Raw genomic sequence first — 25,436 nt, forward strand, 5'->3', positions numbered from 1 at the left:
ATTGTCTCTATAAACTCTCATTTTTTAGTTTTTCAACACATGCCCTGGAAATGAACAAATTAATATAGAAAATCCTTCATTTACATCAACCCCTATTTGTGGGCAGAAAGTTCTCATTACAACTCCTCTTCACAAGGAAACTACTCCCAAAGATCAAAAGGAAAATGTAGGGTAAGTATTAAATAATTGTGTTAGCACAATTTTAAGAATTATTAATGGGTTGCCGGGCTGGCTCAGTCAATGGAACATGCAACTTTTGATCTTGGGGTCATCACTATAAGCCCCACGTTGGGCATAGAATTTACTTAAAAAAATAATCTTGTTTAAAAAATAGTTTTTTGTTTATCCGTATATCCTAATCTCTATTCATATAGGACTTAGAATTGAAAAAAAATCATAAAAAAAAGAAAAAATTATAACCTCATGTTTCATTTCTACTGACTGTTTCATTCCTACATCAGCTAAATGTAATGAAAAACTTTGATATGAAGCGAAATAACATTTTTAGTACTTTCTTCTACATTTGTCTTTTTCTATTTTAAGGTGATTGATTGGAGTAAGAATTAGTTTAGGCAACATACTTTAAAATAGTCCTAGAATGTTTAAATAAAGCATGTGTATATGCAAGAAAAATTTAGTGTATACTTTTGTCATGAGTGTGCCTTCGTTAATGCTTATATAATCAAATTTTGACTATAATACACATATCTAAATGATTGGCTAGGTTTAGAACACCTACTATTAGAAGATCTATATTGGGTACCACACCAAGAACTCCTACTCCTTTTAAGAATGCGCTTGCTGCTCAGGAGAAAAAATATGGACCTCTTAAAATTGTGGTATGTATGCTCTTTTTATTTTTAAGAAATATCTTGATTTTAATAAAAGTGTTTTTTATTTTTATCCTTTTCTTCACATTTTAAAAAAGATGTTCACTGAAATTGATAAAATTTTATTTCTTGGTTTATAAATTTGAATTTGCTGTGTTAATCCTTTTCCTTGACTTATAAATAAACCTTTGCTTGGCTTGTTTTGAATTCATGCCTTTTTTAATGTTATGTCATCTAGAGAAAGCAAATCAAGTGTCAGTTGAACTCTTTTCTTAATACTAGAACCCACCTTTTAGTAGTTTCTGTGGTAGTTACCTGCAGTAGAATAAAGTAATTTTAATATTTTGATATACATAAGCACTTTCCTAATAATACTTAATGAGTCTGATTGATCAAAATACCTCTTTAAGGTTCAGTTTACTCTTCAATCAGTGGAGATCATAAAACACATCCCAGCAGGTTATTTCTGGAGATTAAAAAAAGATAGTAGAAATAAAGGGATTGGTGCTAAGTTTCAAGTAGTATGTACTTAGTTGCTGCTCTTGTTATTTTAATAATCGTGATAGCAATAGTAGTTCATAAATGGAGGTGGGAAGTGTTATCTGTGTTTTTGCATAGTTAACTTTGAAGTATGTTAGATGAGCTATGGACATTCTAATTCCAGGCAGATACAGATTTCTGACAAGTTAGGTTTGTTAGAAATAAAATATTTAAAAAAATATATTGGTCTAAACTCTAGAGAGTTTAATTATGTTTAGGAGAGAGTTTAGGGAGTTTAATTATGTTCCTCTATTTTTAGTCATATTTTGGGTAGATTCATTAATTCTAGTTTGCTTGATTTAATTAGTTTTCTACCAAAAGGAATGTCACACCCTCAAATCTCTTTCCTCTCTAAAATATTGGTTTAGAGGGTGCATAGTAGGATTGATGAAATCTTTTTGTCCTCTAGCTCTATAGTCTGCTGCGAACAATTTTATTCTTTTTAGTTCTCTAGACTTTTATTTGCGCATACACACATAACAAAAGTGAGATCACACTTTATGTACTATCTTGTAACCTTTTAAAAAATTTTTAAGAATAAATATGTATATTTGTATCCCATAATTTTTGATGTTTGATACTCCATTGTATGGAGTTACCTAATTGATTTGACTAATCTTTCCAGTGTTTTGCTTTTCATTTTAAAATGCATCGTTCAACAAGTATTGATTGAGTGCCTACTAGGTGCCAGACATTGGGCTAGGCTTTGAGGATGTAATGTTGAACATGTCAGGTATGTTGTCTGCCTTCATAGGAGTGTGTAGCCTAATTGGGAGCTAGGCAAACAATGATTTGAAGGCATTTAAGAATTCTACAGTGCCTCAGGGTCATTTGTTCAACATATAAATTGAATACAAATTGTTATTTTAATACTAGTGTGTGGGAAATTAGGTTTTAAATTAAGTCCCTATCAGTTTGTTTTCACTTGGGAAGAATTTATGCATTGCCCAAACAGATCATTTTCATCAGCAATTTAAGATAAAAAGAAAGGAATGATTTAGTAATTACAATTTCTAAAATATCCATATGCTCATATATCTGTTTGCAGCAAGCTGACTTTTCATTCCTCCTGTTCCATCTCCAGTTATTATTTACTGAGTACCTACTATATGCTAACCATTTACTTTTCTAATGTATCTTACTTTGAGTCACATGTACTTCTTAGAGACGGCTCTAAAATTTTGATCTGGTATGCCTTAAATATCTATTGCTTTCTTAGTAACCATTGATTTTTCTAATGTTTGCTGAAAATCACTCAAAAGACTAAAAACTCTGAAAGTCCTTTAAATAAAAATCTAGATTTGGGTAGTATTAAACCTGAGAAGTATTACATACAGTAGTTCTTTTCTTTGTCACATTAGGACATTTGGTAGTGAAAGAATTCATCTGTGTCTTAGGCACTTCTCCAGGACATTTGTATTCTTATGAGGGAAAAACAAATCGTAGATTTTTTTTTTTAAGAGTGCCTAATCAATATTCTTTGTGAAATATAATCCTTAAAACAAAAGCTTCTGGGGCATTACATAAAAATACTGACATAATTTCTGCATGTGTCAGGCTGTAGATGAGAGCACTAAAAATTCTGTTTCCATTCTTAAAGTTTTTGTAAATGCTGTGTAATCTCATTTATAAATGAATGTTATTCTCTCTAGCTTTGTTGACTGGGAATATAAGCTGCTGGTTATTCTGTGCTGTCAATTTGTTCTTTATTTAGTGGCACTCTGATTGTTTATTTTAAAGCAGATCTTGGCTATGGTAGGGGTTGTTTGATATAATTAAAAACATTTTTTCCAGGGGCGCTTGAGTGGCTCAGTTGGTTGAGCATCTGACTCTTGATTTTAGCTCAGGTCATGATTTCAGGATTGAGAGGCAAGTGGGGCTCTGCACTGGGTGTGGAGCCTGCTTAAGGTTCTCTCTTTCCCTCCCCCCCCCCCCCCAGGCTCCCATGCATCCTCTCTCTTTCTAAAACAAATCGTTCTTTCTGACTTACACAGTTGACTTAGCTATTTGATAGGAAGCTAGGTAAATAATATTTTGATACTATTTCAGTATTTAGCCCACACTCAAGTTTCTTTCATATAGACACACATACACACCACTTCTTGAAAACTGTCTCATCTCTAAGCTTGAGGCTAGGTGTACAGAGATATATACAAAGATGAAAAAGACGTGCTTACTGCTCTTAAGTAGCTCACACATTTAGTGGTAAGAGAAACATGTTAACTAGTAACTACATACTATATAATAAGTACAGTAAAAGAATAAGGAGAACTAGTATAGTCCCAATTTGTTATGTATTTCTTATTTTTTCTATTTTTATATAAAAATATTTGGGAAATAATCTATTATCTGTTTAATTCTGAGGCTCCTGATTGAAGCAGGAGCTACAGCAGTTTCCCCTGAAGGAGAAAGCCTAGAGTGAACAAAGTGCACACTTCATTCAGTGTTTGTAATGCTCAGTATTATTTTTGCCATAAAACTGATTAGTTAATTCATTCAACTTTAAGTATCTATAGGGACTCAGAAAAAATTATACCAATAATAAAAAAGTATAAAAGATGAGTTTCTATATATGGGGGGGAAGGGAATTGATATAAAAGACTCTTTAACCCTTTTAAAAACAATTTAGTCACAGCCACTTGCCTTCTTGGAAGAAGATATTCGGGAAGTTTTAAAAGAAGAAACTGGAACAGATATATTCCTCAAAGAGGAAGATGAACCTGCTTACAAAAGCTGCAAGCAGGAGGTAGTCTTTTAGTATTATTGTTAATAAAAGTCTTTATTTTAAAAATAAAAGTGACTTTACCATAATGCTTCTATTGTAACTTATTCATTCTAGCATACAGCTTCTGTAAAGAAAGTCAGGAAATCACTAGTCTTAGATAATTGGGAAAAAGAAGAACCAGGTACTCAACTATTGACTGAAGACATTTCAGACATGCAGGTTTGTGAAGAATTATTGTTGTTGTTAATGTGATTGCTATTGTTGTTGTTAATGTGATTGCTTTAAGTCCTACTGGTTCTTGTTTCTTACCCATTGTGTTGTTAGCTCATTAGGGATTCATAGTTACCTTTAGCATTTATTATTTTGCTTATTTCAGAAAGAAACTATTGACTATAGAGAATATTTTATTTATTTCCTTCATTTTTATATTCGTTTTGTTTTGAGAGGAGTTTACTCTTTTATGTATGATATCAAAAAATGGTAGTTCTCAAAACTTTAAATTTCAGTATTTATCTTTGGTTAATTTCTGATTTAATTTTACTACATTACTAGAAATTTCGTTGGAGCCAAAAGCTTTCTTGGAGGGAAATGAACAGGGCTTCCACTACCACTTACTCAGTAGTCTCTCTATTTGTCTCCATTTTTGAATTAGTTATTTTCCTCTTCTTTTTTCTCTCTTAGTCAGAAAATATATTTACAACATCTTTATTAATGATACCATTATTGGAAATACATGACAATAGGTGCAACTTGACTCCTGAAAAACAAGATATAAATTCAACCAACAAAACATATACACTTAATAAAAAGAAACCAAACCCTAACACTTCTAAAGTCACATTGGAAAAGAACCTTCAGGTATGAATTTGTAAGTTTCTTTCAGTGATTTTTGTTGTTGTTATCACTTTGTTCAGTTATCACTTTGGACTTACTGATCACAAGTTATACTTTTTCTTTTTAGATTCAAAATCGACTATAACAGTAACTAAACATTCACCATTATTTTGTCACTCAAACTAGATTTGGGTTTTGAGATACTGATTCATCAGGGCACATATGAACTAAACAATTGAAGTTGTGGCCAGTCTCATCTGGTGATTTCTTAAGCACAATTTCATTTTTAAATTAAAGTTATCTAAGTCTCCTTCTGGCCTCTTTTCTTCTATAACAAATATGTGTAGCCCTAATTGCTATCTTGAAAGGGTAAGTGGTTGGAAGCAGTTTCAGCTTGATTTTGTTGGTATAATTGTTTCCAGTGAACTTTTTGGCTCAGAAGTTGTAAAACAAAATTCTTTTTTCCATTGCTCTGCAGCCATTATGTTGCTGTAAATGAAGCCTGGAAAATTTTTTACTACGTTATCTTAAGAATTCAACCCAGTTAGTTTGAGAGTTCATTGAGGATGAAGTTCTCTTCTTTAGACCACAGCAACAGCAGCACTAGCATTCCTGACGCTTAAGCAGTTCTTGAAAACATCTTTGGCAATTGGATGTGGCCACCTATCTCTGTCTTTAGCTGCTGCCCTTCAAAGAGCCATGTAGCATGTTCTCTTAATCCATATTAAATGGTTTGATTTCCCAGTGTTTAACACAGAACTTTTCAGGAAAGTAGATTACATAGCAGATCATACCAAAAATGTAGTAATCTTTAAATCTTTTGCAAAATTTTGAAGAATAAAGACTGACATTTCTTTCCATGCTAAGACTGAATTGAGGGGGTTGTGGTTAGAAAATTTATAAACTGCCTCCACAAATCTATGAACAAAATAGCTAAAAAAAAAAAGGATTTAAAAAAATTGATCATAAATATTAAAGTATTTTTAAAACATTGTTTAATAAAGAGAATCACAATGCCATTATCCAAACATGTTTATAGTGATTATTTATCATTATCTAGTTGGTTGAAATAATTGACTTTTAAAAGTGTCATTAATTGTAAAGTGGAATGGATAGTTATTTTAGTAATTTTCATATCACTATTAATATTTCTTTCATAGTCAAATTGTGAATGGGAAACAGTGGTTTATGGAAAGACGGAAGACCAACTTATCATGACAGAACAAGCAAGAAGATATTTGAGTACTTACACAGCTACCAGCAGCACTTCAAGAGCTCTCATACTGTAAACGTTATTAAAATTGATGAAATTCCCTACTTTCTTACTGTATCCTATACTAAATTAGGTTGCAATGAAATTTTTGTCAATTAATTGTTTTTAAAGTTTTAATACAGCCCTAAAATGGTTTGCATCTTTTTTCATATTGGGGAAGCAGGAAGCCCAGCCACTTAAGTAAGGGGTAGGTAATTTCATGGTTAATTTTTTAAGAGATGAGATTTAAAAAAATTGTTTTTAAAGAACAAGATCAGAAAACCATATTAGAATGTTATGGATATCCTAAAAGTAAATTCTCACATATTTTCTTTAGAAGATGTATGTTGCTACTCTCTTGATGCTGCAGTTTTGTTACAGATAGGTTTATGAGTATGTATGATTTTTGAAATTAGTCTATGTATGGGAAGCACACGTGGTTTTATGAAGTACTTTTGCCTACGTGCTGATTTACTTAAGCTACCATTTACAAAGAAATACAGTGGAAAGAAATTAAAAGAAGGAGAGAAAGTTGCACTACTAATTTTTGGTATTTTCAAAAACAATAAAATTAACTACAGTGTTAAATGTATTTATTTGAGCATAGTACTAAAAACAAAAAGCATTGAAAAAGGTTTTTTCCCTTATTAGTAAAGAGTCAGTATTTTCTTCATAAATCTCAGAAGAGCTGAGAGTTTTGTTGAATGTATTGTACAGTATGTAGGAGCAAGACTTTGTAAATTGGAGAGAAGTCTTTTTATAATTTATTTTCATTTTTAAAGCTTAAATGTAGATATTTATACCTATACAGGGTGTCTAGAAGCCAATGTTGTTTCCTGTTATTTACAGCTAACATAAAGAACAATTTTGATGTTTAAGTATGAAATATGAAACAGTAAGTTATAGCTGCAAAGAATACAGTATACTGTATGTCACATCTACCTAAATATTGCACTATGCCCTTTAAATCATGTTGGTTATAAAATAGTTCTAAAAATGTACTAAATAATAATTTAATATTTTCTTTTTAAATTATATGGGGGGGTCATATAAATTAATCTGGTGATTTGTATATGTGTTTGAAATTTTTGCATTTTGTTTAAACAAATAATATGGTACTTTGGTCCCTAAAAACAGTCTGCACTTAGAAGTTTATTGTATTTACTCAGTGTTTCAGAGGTAGAGAACATTATCTTTTATTTATAAAAATATTTTGTCCTTTTATAAATGTTTTGTGTTTCTCTACAGGTTACAACAGTTGCTTCAGTTGCCTGTTTTAGGTGTTTGCACTTATTTCTTTTTGAAAGAATGTCTTTATTTGCTTTTGTGTAGAGATTTTATGTACTTTTTTTTTTGAGACATATAATGGTGTGCTGTCAACTTAAACACTGACAGGCAAATAGAATTGTACACTGTAGTTGTAATTATTTATAATTGACACACTCTCTCCCTCTCCACTCCTGAAGTATGCTGCTATAGAAAATAGCAGAATCGGCTTGCTGCTATGAGAGAAGGAAAGAGCCACCACCACTTGCACTGTGTGAAAAGGTAAAAAGCAAATGATGGCAAGTTCTCAAGTTAACTTAATGGAATCAACCATTACCAGGCAAATTCTTGCAAATGCCAAAATACTATGCCTTAAAACAAAGACAGCTTAAGATTTTCTGATGTTTTTATGTTAATAGAAATGGTAATACTAAGTATTTTAATGCCTAGCTCTTGAACAGTAGACATAAAAGGGTTTTAAGCTATTTAAATCCACTTGCTCATTTTTGCATATTATATGTAGTGAGAAGTGAAGAAAATGTGTGGTACTAAGATTATGCCTTGTTGATAACAAATGGATGAACCAATTTGAATCTTCTTAGTGTGTTTGTTAAGTCTGTTGATTGCTTCCCAATTAGTGAACTTCTCACAGAAATATCACTTTATAAAACCAATGATTGTAGCAAAATCATACTGGATCATTTCAATTTCAGTTACTTTGAACTAATAGCACATAATGGTTTTTGTTTGTTTGTTTGTTTGTTTTAATGTAGCCCATAGCCCTTAGCTGGTTTGGATGTACATAGTTTCCAGTCACCAAAGTATATCTTGGAAGAGCTATATTTTTTTAAAGCATAATTTTTCTTGAGCATTAAATTATCCCAAGTGTAATATATTGCAGATAAGCCTGGGCTTATTGGACATAGTACATATTTGGGTTGGTATTGGTTGAATCCTTTAGTTAACTGTTTTGTTGCTTTTTGCAAGAAGATTTTTAATCTTAAACATGTCAGGCATCTTAAGTCACCTTTACACTGTTGTGTTCATTTGAATTTCTTTCAGTATGTTACAAAAATGCCAGACATACATGTAGCAGCCATACTTGCATGGAAACTGACTACACATATATAATACTGCATTTTTTTGTAAGGTTTTCACATTAATACAGCAATTACCCTGACTAAATTGAGTTTTTTGATGTATGGGAAAACTTTCCATTATAAGAGAATCTTGCATACAATGTTGACTATTAACATCCATAATAAAGCATCTGTGTACAAGCTGACTTGGCATTCCTCATTTCACTTTGGTTTTGTGTTTTATGGTATTGATTGAACCCTTAAGGACTTAACCCAACATTCTTTTTTTTTTTTTTTTAAGATTTTATTTATTTATTTATTCATGAGAGACACACAGAGAGGCAGAGACATAGGCAGAGGGAGAAGCAGGCTCCTCAGAGGGAGCCGTATGTAGGACTTGATCCCGGACCCCAGGATCACGCCCTGAGCCAAAGGCAGACGCTCAACCACTGAGCCACCCAGGCATCCCTTAACCCAACGTTCTGTTCTTAGACTTTTTTTTTCTCCTTTAGAACTGTCTATACAGTTGATTTTACCTGTTAATACAACTTGACTTCCTTATCAAATTGTGGAAATAATTATACAGTCTCTTTCAGAGCCATATTTTCAACTGCTTTTAGATATTTCCATATGACTCTTATGTTAATACCTTAAATGCAACATGTTCTCTTTTTCCCAATTTGGACCTACCCTTCCTTTTCTCTCTCTTAGTGGTGTTGCCTTCCCTTCCATCACACATTGAGAAATCTCCTGCCTCCCTCACCTCCCCAAATAGAAATTTGTCGTAAATTATCTACCTAGGGATACCTGGGTAGGTCAATGGGTTAAGCACCCTGTTCTTGATCTTGGCTCAGGTCATGATCTCAGGGTTGTGAGATCAAGTTCCATGTTGGACTCCATGCTCAGTGCAGATGTCTGCTGAGATTCTCGCTCTGCCTCTCTCTCCCTGTGTTCTTTCTCAAAAGAAATACATAAACTTTTTAAAAAGTTCTTAGCCTGTCTAAGGCCATTGCTCTAAATCTATTCCTTCATCTCTTACTTGGATTGTTGCACTAATTACTCTAATTTCCATTCTATAGAAATATGAAGAAATTGTGCCAGTGACATCAGGGTGTCACCTGCAAGGCCAAATGTCACCCAGTCAGGTCTGCAGTATTATGTTGCCTCAGTGAATTCGTCACCATCTAGATTTTACCTTTAGCTTTTTAGGCTTAGAAATCTGATGGGTTAAACCACCAAAAATGAGTTTACCCTTTAGTAGAATGCTTATCTCGAATATGCAAGACTGACACATGAAACTATTAATTTACAGTGAAATACTACTGCAAAAGGACGAGGTACATTCTCTTATGTGAAAGCATAAGGAAACAAATATAAAAATTGTATATATCTGATCACATCTCTTCTGTTCAAAGATCTTCCATAGTTGTCTGTTGCCTAGATAAAAATAATTCCCCACTTCCTAACCTAGACCTGTTGGATCTTCCAACAACATATATGTGTATGCTTCAATCTCCATGCCTGTGTTAGTAATATTTTCTCTGCATGATTGCTTTGCTTTGTCTCAGCCTGTTAAAATTTTACTCATCCTTGATGGCACAGATCTGTGAATCATTTCCTGATTATCATAGTGCTTCCATAAAACTTTCCCCCTAGACTTTGTTTTGAAGAATGGGAATTGCTATTTATAGCTCCTTGTCTAGCATGGTGCTTAGAAAAATCTCAGTAAGTGTTAAATTGAAAGAATTTTTAAAAATTATTCATGGCTCTATCAGGGAATATTAGCCATATTTTACACAACAGATTGATTATAAATAGTTTTGGCTTCTATCTACATGAAACTAGTTTTACTTTATTGTCAATAAACTATTTTGTGAAAATCTTTTAGCTCACTTTATAACCACGTAATTTCCTGCTTGGTTTATGCATCTATAGAGTAATAGACTTGTCCACCAATCAGACCTTTAATTATAATGTAAAACAGATGGTATTTTTTAAAAAGATTTTATTTATTAATTCGTGAGAGACGTAGAGAGAGAGAGAGGCAGAGACATAGGCAGAGGGAAGGAATATGCAGGAAGCCTGATGTGGGACTCAATCCCAGGACCCCAGGATCATGCCCTGGGCCGAAGGAAGGCGCTAAACCACTAAGCCACCCAGGGATCCCCCAGACGGTATTTTTTGAAGAGGTACTTCCCACTCTGTGAAAAGTGAAAATTTATTTTTAACTAGTGGAGGTAAAATGAATCAAGTGAGTGTCCATTGGAACATTATACTTTCCCCTTCCATGGTGCTTTTTTTTTTTTTTAATAATAGATATGGTCAAGAATATGAAATATGCCAGCAGATAGCCAAGTAAAGTGTACCAGGAGAAAAATTACTCATGGCTGACATGTGTTGTCGAGAGAATGTTTCTGAAAACTTTTTAGCATCTTGGCATTAGTATGTTAAAAGCTGTTGCTTTTGAGCAAACTCAGTATTAAAAGAAGTATACTATATATACTACCCTTATTTCTGAAGGTCTCAGATCTGATGTGCTTATGCTGTCATTTTACTACTGTAATTTTGCTAACCATACCTCAAAAGATTGGATCAAATTCTGACACAATTTCCTAAGCCTCAATACAGTTAGCACTTATTTATTTGTTCAGCTAGCAACTAATACTTAACCAAGTGTTTACAGTACCTGGTGCTTGGTATTGGGGGATACTATGGTAAACAGGACATGACCCTTCCCTTAAGGAAGCTGATATTCTAGAAAGGGATCCAAATAAGTATATAATGGCATCTCTTAGGCTGAAAAATGAGATGGATCAAGTAGTCAAGTTTCCTCTTATATTTGTAAATACTCATTTGGAAATTTGGGCGTTGCCTAGATAGTGTGAATTTCTTTTCCCCACATACTATGGAGAATTGGTTAGCACCACCCAGGGATCTTGCACCACCCAGAAGTTCACAGCCTGAAAGTTTGAGTATGGCATAGCAGCTGGAGCCATGTGCCAGTCGCAAACATGTCACTTATTCTTCCTGACAACTCTATTAGGTAAACATTGTTATAATCCACTTTTGTGGATATGGAAACAGGCTTAGGTTAGGAGACTTGTCCAAAACATACAGTACAATGTCGAGCTGGAATTCATTCAATCATCTGAGATTTGGGTTGATTCTTTAAAATTAAGCATAAGGGTGAGGAGTACAGAGTAGATGATTTCATTTCATGAAAGTACAAAAACAGGCAAAAATTATGCTATTAGAAGGTAGTGATTACCCTGAGCGGGAGGATTATTAAAAGGAGCCTTGAGGAAGGGGTCTTCTGGAGTGCTACAATGCTCCATTTCCTGCTGTGGTTGCTAATTTTGTGGATGTGTTTCAAGTTTGTACAAATCCAGGCTCTTCTGTATGTATGCACATTATGCTTCAGTAACAGATTTTTTTGAATTAAGCTTTGGTTGGATAGTAGAGGGAAATAAAAGTGCTCTGCCAGAGCAAAATGTAACAAATGGTCCTTACATGGTTCCCTTCATATGCTTATAAGAGTCTACAAGAGTTATGCACTCAGCGGAACTTCTCACTGTTCTTCTCTAGCATATATTGAGCTCATTTCTTCTGGTAAAGTAAATTTATGCAAGATTTCTACATGAAATAAGTGAATATTTCCTTGGACTATATATGCCAAACATACCAAATTTTTATTTTAAGAGCTTACTCCACTCCATTGCATGAACTCTTTACTCAAGCCAAACTAAACAGTCACAGTTCCCCATAAATACTCCACAATTACATTTTTCAACTTCTGCTCAGCCTCTTGCTTTTACTCCCACCCCACTGAAATGTCCACATCAAGTTACTAGTAACCAAATAACCGTCAATCTCATGTGGTCCACTAGGTGCTTTGCACCTTCTGAACTGCATTTCTTTATAACACAATGTGTTACTGTCTTTTCAGTGTTCGTGTTCTCTTAACCAGCACTTAATTCACTCATCTGATTAACCTGCATTCCTCATTCCCAAATTCTCAAGCTCCCTGTCACCAAGGGCTAATAGGCTAGTAGACCTTCTCTAGTTGACTAAACACTTTTTGTTGAACAATGAATGCAAATATTGATAGATGAGAGAGCTTCTACATTTTTTAATATATCCAAAATATTTTAACATTTAATATACATTATTAATAAAGTATTTTACATTCTTTCCACCACTCCTCAACCCCTGCTACATTCTAAGTCTTTGAAATCCAAAGTGCATTTTACACTTAAAGCACATTTCAATTCAGACCAGCTGCATTTGAAGGGCTCAATAGACAAATGTCAAGTGGCTAGTGCACTGGGCAATGGAGTTTTAAATCACTAGGAATTCACAGAGAAAACGTTCTGTAATTCAGAGGAAACACTACCTATTTCAGGCCACAACAGACCAACTTAGTAAATTACAGCCATTGGAATCCTTCCTCTCCACCTTCCTTTCACCCTGGGTCTTTTTAAGTTCATTCATTTAATCCCAATTCTCCTTGCTGACCTTGGGACATGCCTGTCACAAGCTTCAGTTTCTTCATTAGTAAGATAGAGGTCTACTACCTTCTTGACTTCCATATTACTGTCTCTTTCAGTGGATTGTAAGCTTTCTGTAGGAATGTATCCAGCATTAGCATACCACCTGGAACTATGCAAAACACAAAGGATATAGCAGTGAGCAAAAACAAGCAGCCCTGCCAGCATGCTTAAATTCTGAGAGGAGAGGTAGGACTCCAAGTGAATAAAGGAGAAAAGATGGTCCCTTGAAAGGTTATGACCAAGGAAACTGATGTGTTTTCCTCGGGAGAAAGTTATGTGTGAAGTGAGATCTAGCAGATGGATAGGCATGAGGAAACTAGGTAAGGAGAGTAAGGCCCTGTGGAGGGAGCAGGCATTCCATATTCAAAGGCCCCAAAGCCGGAGTGAAATGGTGAGATTGGTAGAGGAGGACAGTGCAAAGAATGTTCCTGAAGAAGTGGACGAGCCCTGGTAGGCCATATATTCCCTGGGAAACAGTGTGATGGAGATGAGCATGCAGGATGTGTGTTGGGGAATCAACACCTGAGGAAGGGAAGGGGAGCAGGATTGGGCAGAGGGAGAAGCTGGCCACAGTGCTGTCTCGATGAAGATGTTGGCCAACTCCATGGGGAGCTCTGAGGCTCAGGTGGCTCTTCAAGATGTCCCAAGTTAGGTGAGGAGACAAGTTCTTTCCGACCCAGGGTCTCTTATTGGAAGTGGGCTGCACCAGGAAGGGGGCCTGCCCTTGGGTGAGGACTCTCCTCACAGAGCAATTCATTGACTTCAGTTTCTTTTGTGGAGCAAGAGGCAGGGTCATCTGCTGAGAAAGACAGGAGGAACTGATGGTGTGGGAAGCACTGCCAGAGATCTGAGGAGAGGAAAGAATGTTTAAATGATTGTTGAGGAAAACAGGGAAGGAATTTGACTAGGGAAACACAGTAGAACTGCCAAGAAATGATGAGGACTTGTTTTGGCAAGCATGAGTTCAGGCCCGCTGCTAGGTCCATAACGATGTTTTTGTGTTAATTAAGTCCCACTTGTCCCCTCAGCTGGGGAGCATGGCCACAGGCAGGGGCCCTGAAACGATACATAGTGATACACATCTGCCTTGCCCTTGGCATCCACTGCTGGGGCCACTTGGTCCAAGGCATCCGCAGGAGCAGCAGACAGCATTTCCATTTGCCAAACAGACACAGCAGAAGGACTGAGAGGCAGGGTTAGTGTGGAATATTATCAAGAAAGCTGGTTTATAGAATAAGCAAGATAACCTCAACTGGAGGTCACTTTGCCTCCTCTGAGTTTCCATTGCACTTTATCTGTCCCCCATTTGTAGTTGTCATTACTTTTGTCCTTTGTTAGAGCTTTTTGTGTCTGCCTTGGCTCCTCTTCTAAATCTGCGGCTGAGAGCTCCAGCTCCTAGTGTGCCCTCAACAAATATTTTTTCAATGTTCTGGAGAACTGTCTTCTGGTTTTGGGCTCACCTACAGTGACTTGATTTATAGCTTAGTCGAGTATTTGTTAGTGGAGGAAGAAGGGAGCCTGGATCCACGCCTGAGGTTCCTCATTCATTCATTCACTCAGCTGATATTGATCATGTCCTACTATAAACTATTAAGGATAAACCAGACCTGGTTCTAATTATGGAATTTAATGTTTAGTGGGGGGAATGTTTAGGGAAGGAAAAATTCTTCCTCTATCCTTCATGATCTTCCAGCTGGACTAAGCATTAAATTTACACAAGCTGGATTAACAGAGAAAAACCCAAAGTTTTATTATGTGTGCAGAGTCTCAGTAATAAAATCTGAGACCTATGGGCAGCCCGGGTGGCTCGGTGGTTTAGCGCCGCCTTCGGCCCAGGGCATGATCCTGGAGACCTGGGATCGAGTCCCACCTCAGGCTCCTTGCATGGAGCCTGCTTCTCCCTCTGCCTGTGCCTCTGCCCCTCTCTGTGTGTGTGTCTCTCATTAATAAATATATAAAATTAAAAAAAAATCTGAGACCCAAGGAAATTATCAAAGCAGTCAGTTTTTATATATTTTAGACAACGAGACAATAAATCTGTGAGGAATTGACAGGATAAAGAAAACAGGTGTTTCAGAATTTTAATTAGTAGGGAATTCTAAGTAAAATTAAAGCTGTGATAGTTGATTAGAAAAAAATAAGATTTGTTTCTACAGTTTTCTTGGCTTTTAAAGTCCCTATCTCTGGTGATAAAGATGGCTTTTTACTTCTTAGGACAGGGAGGGTATTTTTCATATGGAAGATTTGTTTCCTGCTTTTAGGGGGACAGAAGAGGAGATGAGTATCTTCGCATCATCTTTTTCTTAAGTAAATTTTATTTAAAACTATCAAGATGTAAAAGGTGCACATCTTGTGGTGTCCTGCCCTTGGCCCCTACAGTGGGGAGAGAGACACACTAAACAAATAATCACGCTAATGAGTATATAACTACAAACCAGGGTAAGCATTCTGAAGGAAAAGAATACAGCGTTTTATGGAGGTCTATCACAAAGGGCTCCAGCTATTTGGGTGGTTGGCCAGAAAAGATTTTCTTCAAGAAATGATGCTTGAGTAGAAGAATCCTCAGCTGCAGAATGGGTTAGAGGAAGAAAGATAAAATATAAGAATATGAACAGAATGAAGCTAGGAATATTTATTGGTTGGCATTGGCTATCCAGGCTCTATGCAATCTTTCAACAGGGCAGGGTTTCTTGACTTCTACTGCATCTGCTAAAACAATGCATTTCAAGATCAGAGGTCACAGCTGCTGGGGATGAGGATGCATGGCTGGATTTGACCTCTGTGTCTTTCAAAGTCTCGGGAGGGCGCAAGAACTATGGCACCTGTTTGGGCAGTGTTGGAAGAAGGAATGCCAGCTCTTAGGACAAACCCTTTGATCTTCTGCTTCTCAATTAGCAACTGTAGCTACTTCTGGCAGAATCTTCCCCTACAAATGTCTCCAATCTGTCAATATAGCTGTGTTGACCTGGAAAATCAAACCCAACATATACCATGAGGGCTTTATCAGTTATTATAATTACCAAAATATTGTGTTTACTATTAAGTCCTACAGGAGTCTGGAGTTTATTGAAATAGTATTAAAAAAAAAACCCTGAAATGACTTAAATGTATGTAAAGGCAGTTATTGGGGAAACTCTTTAAAAACAATGTAATGATAAATAGTCTTCTGGATTTTCCATGGGTAGTTTTTTAACTTCGAGTTTGGTTGGTTTCTTATCAGCCAGTTAGCTCTTGCGCCCATAATTTTGTAATTTCTGCTCAAGAACTATCAACTCATCCTATTCAAGTCACTGTGCTCCATTATTTTGGATAATAGAAGTTTGAAAGAGAAAGATCTTAGATATCTCTGTGAAAAATGAAATTATTACACTACACTGTGCTTTATTAGTTTCCTATTGCTGCTCTAACAAATTACCACAATTTATTGGCTTAGAACAGAACATCTTTATTATCTTACAGTCTGGGATTCAGAAATTTGATCTTAGTTTCATTGGATGAAAATCAAGATATGAGCCTTCATTCTTTCTGGCTTTGTGGGAGAATCCATTTCCTTGAATTATCTCACTCTTAGAGGCTGCTGTATGCCACATCTCACGGCTCTTCCTCCATCTTCAAAACCAGGAATAGTGGATGGTGTCTTCCTCATGACATATCTTCTGATGTTCCTCTTTCTAGCCAAATCTCCTCCCTCTGTCTCCTTTGTGATTACTCTGGGCCCATGTGGAAAATCCAGGCTAATTTCCCCACATCATGACCCTGAATTTAATCACATATGACAACTCCTTTTTAGCATGTAAGATAACATGCTTAGGAGTTCTGAGAATTCACACATTGACATTTATGGAGGTCATTATTCAGCCTCCCATATTACGTTATCACAGTAGTGTTTGGCAGAGGTGTGTCCATAGGCAAATTTTGATTAGTGGGCTCAACATAACATATTAACTACATAATGCTCAGAAATTGTAATCAATGAAAAGAAGCTGTCCAGAAGGCCCCTTATAAGGTGAACTTTATCTTAAAAACTTCTTTTCCCCCCATTACATTATTTTAGTTTCATTCTCATTTGTCACAATCTTTTTTTTTTTTTTAATGTTTTGCTTTTTTTTTCTTTTTTCTTTTTTTTTTTTCTTTATGATAGTCACACACAGAGAGAGAGGCAGAGACACAGGCAGAGGGAGAAATAGCCTCCATGCACCAGGAGCCCGACGTGGGATTCGATTCTGGGTCTCCAGGATCGCACCCTGGGCCAAAGGCAGGCGCTAAACCGCTGCGCCACCCAGGGATCCCCACAATCTTTTTTTAAAGCATGGATGAAGGTTTCTCTACTGTTCATTCATGTATCCAATAAATAGACGTTCCTTATATGTGTATGTGGGAAGCATTCTCCCCAGGCACGGGGTTGGGCACACTCTTCTTATTAGGAATCACCATTCATCAAGCTACAGTGATGTTAACAGATAAAAAGCCAGATCAGCTCAGCCTAATGTTTGAAAAATATAGGAGCCAAAATTCAAGATATAGAGAAGAAAACGATATTGAAACTTTGGGAAAAGCAATAGTAGGAATTAGCACAAATTTCTCATGCCTTTGGGCTGGAGTGGAAATAGGTGAGCCAAGTAAGAAATGAGAGGTGGAAACATGAAGTTTATCATAGAATCAAAGTTGATTAAGTAGATATATTTTTTCCCCTTTTATATATTTAATTTAAAATCGGAGGTCAATTCTAGCTCTTAAAGAATGCACAATTATTAGACATTTACTTTCAGTATTTAGGGAAATTTCCTTAGAAATATTCAATTATCTCCATATATATATATATATATATAATTTTTTTTAAATTTTTATTTATTTATGATAGTCACAGAGAGAGAGAGAGAGGCAGAGGCACAGGCGGAGGGAGAAGCAGGCTCCATGCACCGGGAGTCCGACGTGGGACTCGATCCCGGGTCTCCAGGATCGCGCCCTGGGCCAAAGGCAGGCGCCAAACCGCTGCGCCACCCAGGGATCCCTTTTTTTTTTTTTTTAAATTTATTTTTTTTTTATTTTTTTATTTTTTATTTATTTTTTTTATATATATAATTTTTTTTTTAAAGTAGGCTTCACACAGCATGAAGCCCAATGCGGAACTTGAACTCATGACCCAGAGATCAAGACCTGAGCTGAGATCAAGAGTCAGATGCTTAACCAACTGAGCCACCCAGGTACCCTCTCCACATATATTTTATTATTTATTTATTTTTAAAAGATTTTATTTATTTATTCATAGAGACACACACACACACAGAGAGAGAGAGAGAGAGAGAGAGAGAGAGAAGCAGAGATACAGGCAGAGGGAGAAGCAGGCTCCATGCAGGGAGCCCGACGTGGGACTCGATCCCGTGTCTCCAGGATCACGCCCTGGGCTGAAGGCGGTGCTAAACCGCTGAGCCACCCGTGCTGCCCTCCACGTATATTTTAAACATATACTCTTTTAAATACAAAAGAGAATTTTAGTAAAAGAAATCTTGGGAAGTAACAGCTATATCTCACAGTCTATTCTTTAAAATTAGTTAACTTGTTGGGGTGCCTGGGTGGCTTAATTGGTTAAGCGTCTACCTTTGGCTTAGATAGTAATCTTAGGATCCAGGGATAGAATCCTGAGTCAGGCTCCTTGCTCAGTGGGGAGTCTGCTTCTCCCTCTCCTCCCTGGCTCATGCTCTCTCTCGCTATCTCTGTCTCTCTCTCAAATAAATAAAATTTTAAAATAAAAAATAAAATAAAATAAAATAAAATTAGTTAACTGGTAATTTATTTCCTTTCTCCAGTACTGAGAGGTGTATGCAGCCCATTTTCCTGTTCTTTTGTCCCAGATCTGCTTGTGAGATCTTTTATAGGTTTGTTTCTCCTACCCACATTGCAATTTTTCCTGATCATCCCTTCTTCCATTATTGTTTAAGAGGAAGGTTGCTGAACTGAGGTTGGAGTAGCTATAATTGTTGAAGCATTTCTTTCACAAAGGCAGGACTAGTACCCAAGGTTAATTGTTTAAAATGGAATGAGACACCTGGCATCTCTTGCCTGTTTGGGTATTAGCACCTCTCCCCACATTGTGTATTATTTCACAGGTACCCAATTAGTCCCTGTTTGCCAGAGCCTGTGGGATGTCGGGTGAAAAGCAGCCATATGAAAATGGTCCTTAGAGGAATTTTGTTGTAAACTGTGGAATAAATGACTTAGGGACAACTTTCAGAGTTTTCGTAGCATTTTGGGAAAGTCAACCCAGCAAAGGGGACCTTTCCTGGTGAGGAAGCAATAACAAGACATAGTTAATTGAAATCTTTATGGGTTATTTACAAGATAAAAAAGATTGTGGCAGAGTCCCAGTAGTATGAAGAAAAGCTTTTCTATGTTGTCTAGTTTGGATTTCCCTTTATGATTTGTAAAAGCCAGATCGCCAAGTGTCTCTCTCTGATAATATAGGCCACCAGAGAGGCCAGCCCTGAGCAGTGTGCCCCTCCAGTGGGGCGTGAAACAGACATCTCCAGGCTTTTGTTCCATAAGCAGACCAGCTTGGGCAGGAAATTCATCTGAGACTGCTCCAAATTGGAAACTACAAAGTTATGAATGGCCCGTCTGCTCACAGGCCAGAGCCGTTGAATCTCTGGAGTCCTCTAACTTTTTGTAATTGCTTCAGCACATCCAAAAACAACCAAAAACAAACAAATAAACAAAATGAAACAAACTTCCAAAGCGAAACCCCAAATCAGATTTTATTAGGCATTGTTTTCAGAAGAAAAAGTTAAGGAGAAACTCCAGATAATGAGTTGCTTTACCCAATCCCTATTTTTAGCCAAAAATTACTAGAGAAGGATTTGTAAAGAACTAACAAAATCTATTAGTCTAAAAATCCATTAAAACTGACACAGGAAAGGTATAGATAGTTGAAAAATGACAATAATCTAACCAAAAGTGAAATAGTCTCTGTGAAGAGCAGGAGCAGTGTATGGAGCAGTAAGTAGCCTCCACCTCCAGATCATTGGCATTTGGAGAGTAATAACCAGCCTGTGTGGTGCTGCATTGATTCCAGTACTGATTTCTGTGTTATTTCATTTGGTTCTCATAGCAATCTCTGCAGGTGGCTATTATCCATTTTATTGATGAGGAAACTGAGGTCCAGAGAGGTTATGCAATCTGCCCAAGATCATAATGGCAGATATGGATTTACTGCAAAGCAAATGAAGCTTAAGCTCTATGGCCCCCACTTGCAGGTCCCTTGTGAGTTCAGGAGTTGCATGGCATGAGGGGTAGGAGAAGAAGCCAGATTATAATCACCGAGCATTTCTGTATAAGCATTTCTGGTAAATTGCCTGAGGAGAGCTCAGAAGAAAAGATTGAAATCTCCAAATCTCCAAAAATGTGTTGTGATTTCCTTTTTCATTCCAAAGAAATATTTAATTCTTCTCTGAATTTTGTATTCTTAAAGAATCCCTTCCTCCCAATTGGAAAAGCTTTGGGTCCCATAGGTCTATATCTGCCCCTGTGGATTAGTGATAAGAGGTAGAGCTGCATTTTGAATTTGGGTCTTCTGATTCCAAGACCTGTTCTATTTTTAGACTATGCAGAAACACAGGAACGTATAAATAGAATGTCAGGTGAAAAAATAAAAGCAGAGTATGAGAAGTATAATTGTAGTAATGTAAAATTTTTGTGTCTGGTAAGAAACTGAAAGGAAACACTTTCAGGCTAGCAGTGGATATGTTGGAATTTGTGGATTAGGAGAGGTCCCCCCCCACAAATTTTTCTGAAATGCTAAATTACTTTATTTATTTTATTTTATTTTTAAAAGTTACTTTAATAGTATAGGACAAGACTGGAACTATAGAGGAATTATTTGCATTTGAATTTTTTAGTGGTTTAATGAATTGCAGGATTAGTTGTTCAAATTTTAAGTGTTGATAAAGCAAGGCCAGTTTACCAACAATTGAATTTGTGAATTCAAATTGCAGCAGTAGTTTATTTTTTCTCAAGGTATTGGTATATGATTTATATTATCTTGGTAGAAGTAATATTGAATTTGACTTCCAAACACCTCTAGGTTGGATTTCTTTCGCAGCATGTCTTGATGTTCACTGTGCTTAAATGAGTTTTCTCATTTATGAAGTAGAGCTAACATTGCTTATCCCTCCTCTACATCTGTTATTTGGAGGTGGTGAAACTGGACAGGGGGTCAGAAGGCCAGGATTCTCATCCTATACTTGACATCAGCCTTGGTCAGTTAACTTAACCTCTCCAAATTACAGTATCCTCTTTCATAAAATGGGAACCTCTGAGATAACATAAAATGAGATAATAAATGGATATATGCTTGTCAACCACTGAATTGCCTACAAAAACAAAGGCATTCTTGTTGGCCAAATGAGCTATTGTATTATTACATCAGGAAAACAAGTCATTCTATTTTTTTTTCCCTAGGCAAAGAACTTTATTAACCTTGCTTCCAACTTTATTCCCAGGCTTCTTCAGCTTAATTAGCTGCAAAGAATGAATTGTGTATAAGTAAAAACTGAAAAGAGCTGCAGTGTCCAAGGGGCTTAGGTTTAGGCTTAAAAATATTAGAGATCTAGATTTTATCAAATCCATGAACAAAATTTTAAAAAGCAGTCATAATATAAAATAGCTCCCAGAAACTTCTTCCAAGTTTTATCTTCTTCAGAAGTTGACTCAGTTCAGTTTGCTTCATTCTTGGAAGCTTCATCAAAATTCTCCACAAGATCTGGAACTTCATCATCATCATCATCCTCTCTGGTAGCAAGTGGTGCTTTTCCACCCACAGATTGTTTGGGCAGAGCTTCAGCCAGTCTTCTTAAACTAGTCAGACTGTCTGCACCACGCTGATTTAAGATACTGGGTAGCATTTCTGTCAGCTGCTTTGTCTCAGCATGACCTGTAATGGTGAAAGCATTCGCTGCCAGTGATGCCTGAACTTTAGGGTTGTTAAAGTGGATCACTGTTCCTTGGTTTGTGAACATATTCACTTCTTCCATACCAGAGATATTGTTTATCCCTAAATTCTTTAAGGAGAACTGAAGTTTTTTATCATCTGCTGTAGCTGTTCTATGAACCACCTTCTTCTTTTGGCGAGCACTCCCTTTCCCACCAATACGCACTTGTGCTTGCAGTTTGGCGAGTTTCTCCTGGTTCATGATAATTTCTTTCATCTCGTTGGAGCGGAAATGGGACTGCGCAGGGGGAATAGGGTTGGCGCTCAGGGGGTCTAGGGTGGACCAGATGAGATTAGATGCATACACGCAGGGATGCAAGATGGCTAAAACAAGTTATTCTAAATAGAAATCCTGCTCAAATTCTCAGAATAGGTTGTCCAACTAGCAGGGGCAAGGATAATGATGAGGGCAGGAAACCCTATCTGTCTTATGCACTACTGTAGTTTGAGTATATGGTGCAATACTTGACATATAGTAAATGCTCAATAAATTTTTGTGGACTAAATGTGCATCAGCATATATGGAAGAACAATTCAATTTTGCTCTACTCCAATGTTGGGCTCAATGCTAGAGTGTAATTTTGATCCATGATGTTGAAGGAATTGCATTTTAGAAAGAGAGAATAAGAATGAATAAAGGGTAGAGAATGGAAAATTAAAGACATTCATAAGGAATGACAAGTAGCACACTTTGGTTTGAGTGTGAAGTGCAGAATAAGTAATAATACAGTGAAAATGCACATTAGGTTCAGATCCTGAAGGGTTTCTAAAATCCTGGAAAGAGGGTGAACTTTATCCTGAAGGAATTTGGGAGTTTATCCATCTCTGAGCATGATCAAAGAATTATTTTTATAAACTAGAGCCTATGTGTGAATAAGATATGGTATGTATTATTTCCATGGAACAATGGGAAAATTTGTTCTGGCAACAGGATGAGAGAGGCCACTGAGGTGTGGTTCACTTAATGACCATTGGCTCTATGCCATAATGCAGCTAGTAATTAAAATTTATTCCCATTCAATTAACTGACAAATATTCATGAGTATGTCCTGTGTGCAAGACCCTATGGAGGCTGTGCGTAGCACTCACAGATGTGCAAGACAAAAGCAAATATTCACATTGCTTAAAGCTTCCCCAGAGAGATGAACATATACATGTGAAAAGTTTAGCAGAAAACACATGGCAGTGCTTCCTGTGTAAAGGAAGGGGTAGAGATAAAGGGCTTTAAAAAATCTGGGAAGATTGGCTGCTAGACAAGAAAAAACACTGCAATGAAGGTCATTGGTACCATTAGTTTATTAGTTTGCTTGAGCTGCTATAACAAAATACCATATAGTGGGAGGCTTAAACAACAGAAGTTTATTTTCTCATAGTTTTGGAGGCTGCTTGCATAATCCGAGATTATGGTGCCTGCATATTGATTTTCTGGTGTGGATCCTCTTCCTGGCTTGTGGAGGGCCACTTTCTCTTGTATCCTCACATGACCTTTCCTCTATGCTTGTGCTCAGATAACGTGAGGGAGGGAGCTCTTTGATATTTCTTCTTAGAAGGACATCACTCTTATTGGATCAAGGCCCCAGCCCTGTGATCTCATTTAACCCTAATTGCTTCCTAGGAGGCCACATCTCCAACATAGTCACAATTGGGGTTGAGGACTGCAACACAGGAATTTTTGGAGAGATACATTCAATCTATAACAATTAGCAACACTTGAATAAAATTCATAGATTAGATAATAACAGTATTGTACCAGTGTTAACTTTCATGATTTTGATTATTGTACTATGTTGTATAAATGAATGTTTTTGTTCTAGCAGATATTCACTCAAGTATTGAGGTATAAAGAACTATAATGTCTGCACTCTCAGTTTAAGGAAAAATTGTGTGTGTGTGTGTGTGTGTGTGTGTGTGTGTGTATGCATACAGAGAGAGGGTAAGAGATAAAATGATAAAGTAAATGTGGCTAAAATGTCAGCAATTGGTGAACTCCATTTGAAGGGCTTTATGGAGGTCCTTTATATTATTTTCGCTACTTTTCTTTCAGTGTGAGATCATTTCAAAAGGAAAAGTTGAACAGAAAATGTTTGAGGGTAGTAAAAGAAGTCTGGGATTATGGGAGAGATAGGAACAAATACTTTCCTCCCTGTTACTCCTAAACACTGTGCCCCTAGCCTACCCTCCACCTTTGGTTTTGAGGGACTGTGCTTTGTGTCCGTGTCTTTTCTCCCTCCTTACGGACTACATCGGATTTTCTCTGCCCCTCATAGGACCAAGGAAGGCAGGCAGTTGATAGTAGATTGTTGATAAATTTCATTTAACTGACTCAACACTGTAAATCTCATTTATAGTTTTATATTTGGTTTATTGCTCACTTTCTGGAGGAGAAAGTATAGGATGTCACCAGGGAGTCATAAATGAATTTGGGGACTGGGTATAATGATAACATCTAAATTTACTGTAATTACTTAGCACTTTATTTTTTTAATTTATTTTTTAAAAAGATTTTATTTATTTATTCATGAGAGACAGCGAGAGGAGAGAGAGAGAGAGAGAGAAAGAGAGAGGCAGAGACATAGGCAGAAGTAGAAGAAAGGAGCCCGATATGGGACTCAATCCCAGGACTCTAGGATCATGCTCTGAGCCAAAAGCAGATGCTCAACTGCTAGCCACCCAAACATCCCTACTGAGCACTTTAGATCTAGTGGTGGCTCACTTGTGTGGTTTGAGTTCTTTAATTGGTTTCTCTCATTGAAATTTTTACAATGTGGTTTTAAAAACGAATGTTTTCTCAGGCTTGCCACTGGAGAAAGAATGGCATAGGAAATAACTTCCCTAAGCCATAGTAACAAATCATGGGGTAATGGGAATAGGGTAAAACATAGAATCTTTGGAATTCATTAGACCATGGCAGCACCATATTATATTGCCTGAATTCTAGCTTTCAGTTTAGGATTGCTTTGCTTAATCTTTTGATCTGAGGAAAGAATTATAAAATGTCTTTCTAATTCCATTGTCTATATGAAAGATAATTCTACCTTGGATGAGGATATGCTCTTATTTGTGAAAAGTAGGTGGGCATAATACTTTTTTAAGTAAAACAAAACTTAATTAACTTATGGAATAATCATTCTGTGAACATGTTCTTTTTATTTTGGAGCTGTGCAAATAATAATCTTTCTTTTTAAAATGATGAGGATATCTTTATTTGGCAAAATATACCAGACTCCAAATATTATCACTTCTCCAAATATTCTCCAATATTCTCCAATATTATCACTTCTCCAGTTCTTTACAAATATGTCTGACTTATATTGGGTGTCTGCCCAATATTTTTGAAATCTTAAATCTATGTTTGGGAGCCACTCCTGCAGCTCTTG

General features: G+C 36.4%; 1 protein-coding gene and 1 pseudogene across 2 annotated transcripts in view; one reads left to right on the forward strand and one right to left on the reverse strand.

Moving 5' to 3' along the window:
• Positions 1–8,732, forward strand: part of MYBL1 (MYB proto-oncogene like 1) — a 37,165-nt gene extending 28,433 nt beyond the window's left edge. Inside the window, exons 11-16 of one of the 2 annotated variants that reach the window (XM_026012137.2) lie at positions 29–171; positions 725–839; positions 4,000–4,116; positions 4,210–4,314; positions 4,777–4,953; positions 6,090–8,732. In XM_026012137.2, the coding sequence (XP_025867922.1) occupies positions 29–171; positions 725–839; positions 4,000–4,116; positions 4,210–4,314; positions 4,777–4,953; positions 6,090–6,218 (786 nt within the window). In that variant the 3' untranslated portion in view covers positions 6,219–8,732. The remainder of the gene's footprint in view (positions 1–28; positions 172–724; positions 840–3,999; positions 4,117–4,209; positions 4,315–4,776; positions 4,954–6,089) is intronic. The other variant, XM_026012139.2, reaches the window with a different exon arrangement.
• A 13,052-nt stretch (positions 8,733–21,784) lies between these two features.
• LOC112931833 (transcription factor BTF3 pseudogene) lies at positions 21,785–22,276 on the reverse strand (annotated as a pseudogene).
• Between the last annotated feature and the right edge of the window lie 3,160 nt (positions 22,277–25,436).

The sequence above is a fragment of the Vulpes vulpes genome, chromosome 13 (genome assembly GCF_048418805.1).
Source record: "Vulpes vulpes isolate BD-2025 chromosome 13, VulVul3, whole genome shotgun sequence".
NCBI lineage: Eukaryota > Metazoa > Chordata > Mammalia > Carnivora > Canidae > Vulpes > Vulpes vulpes.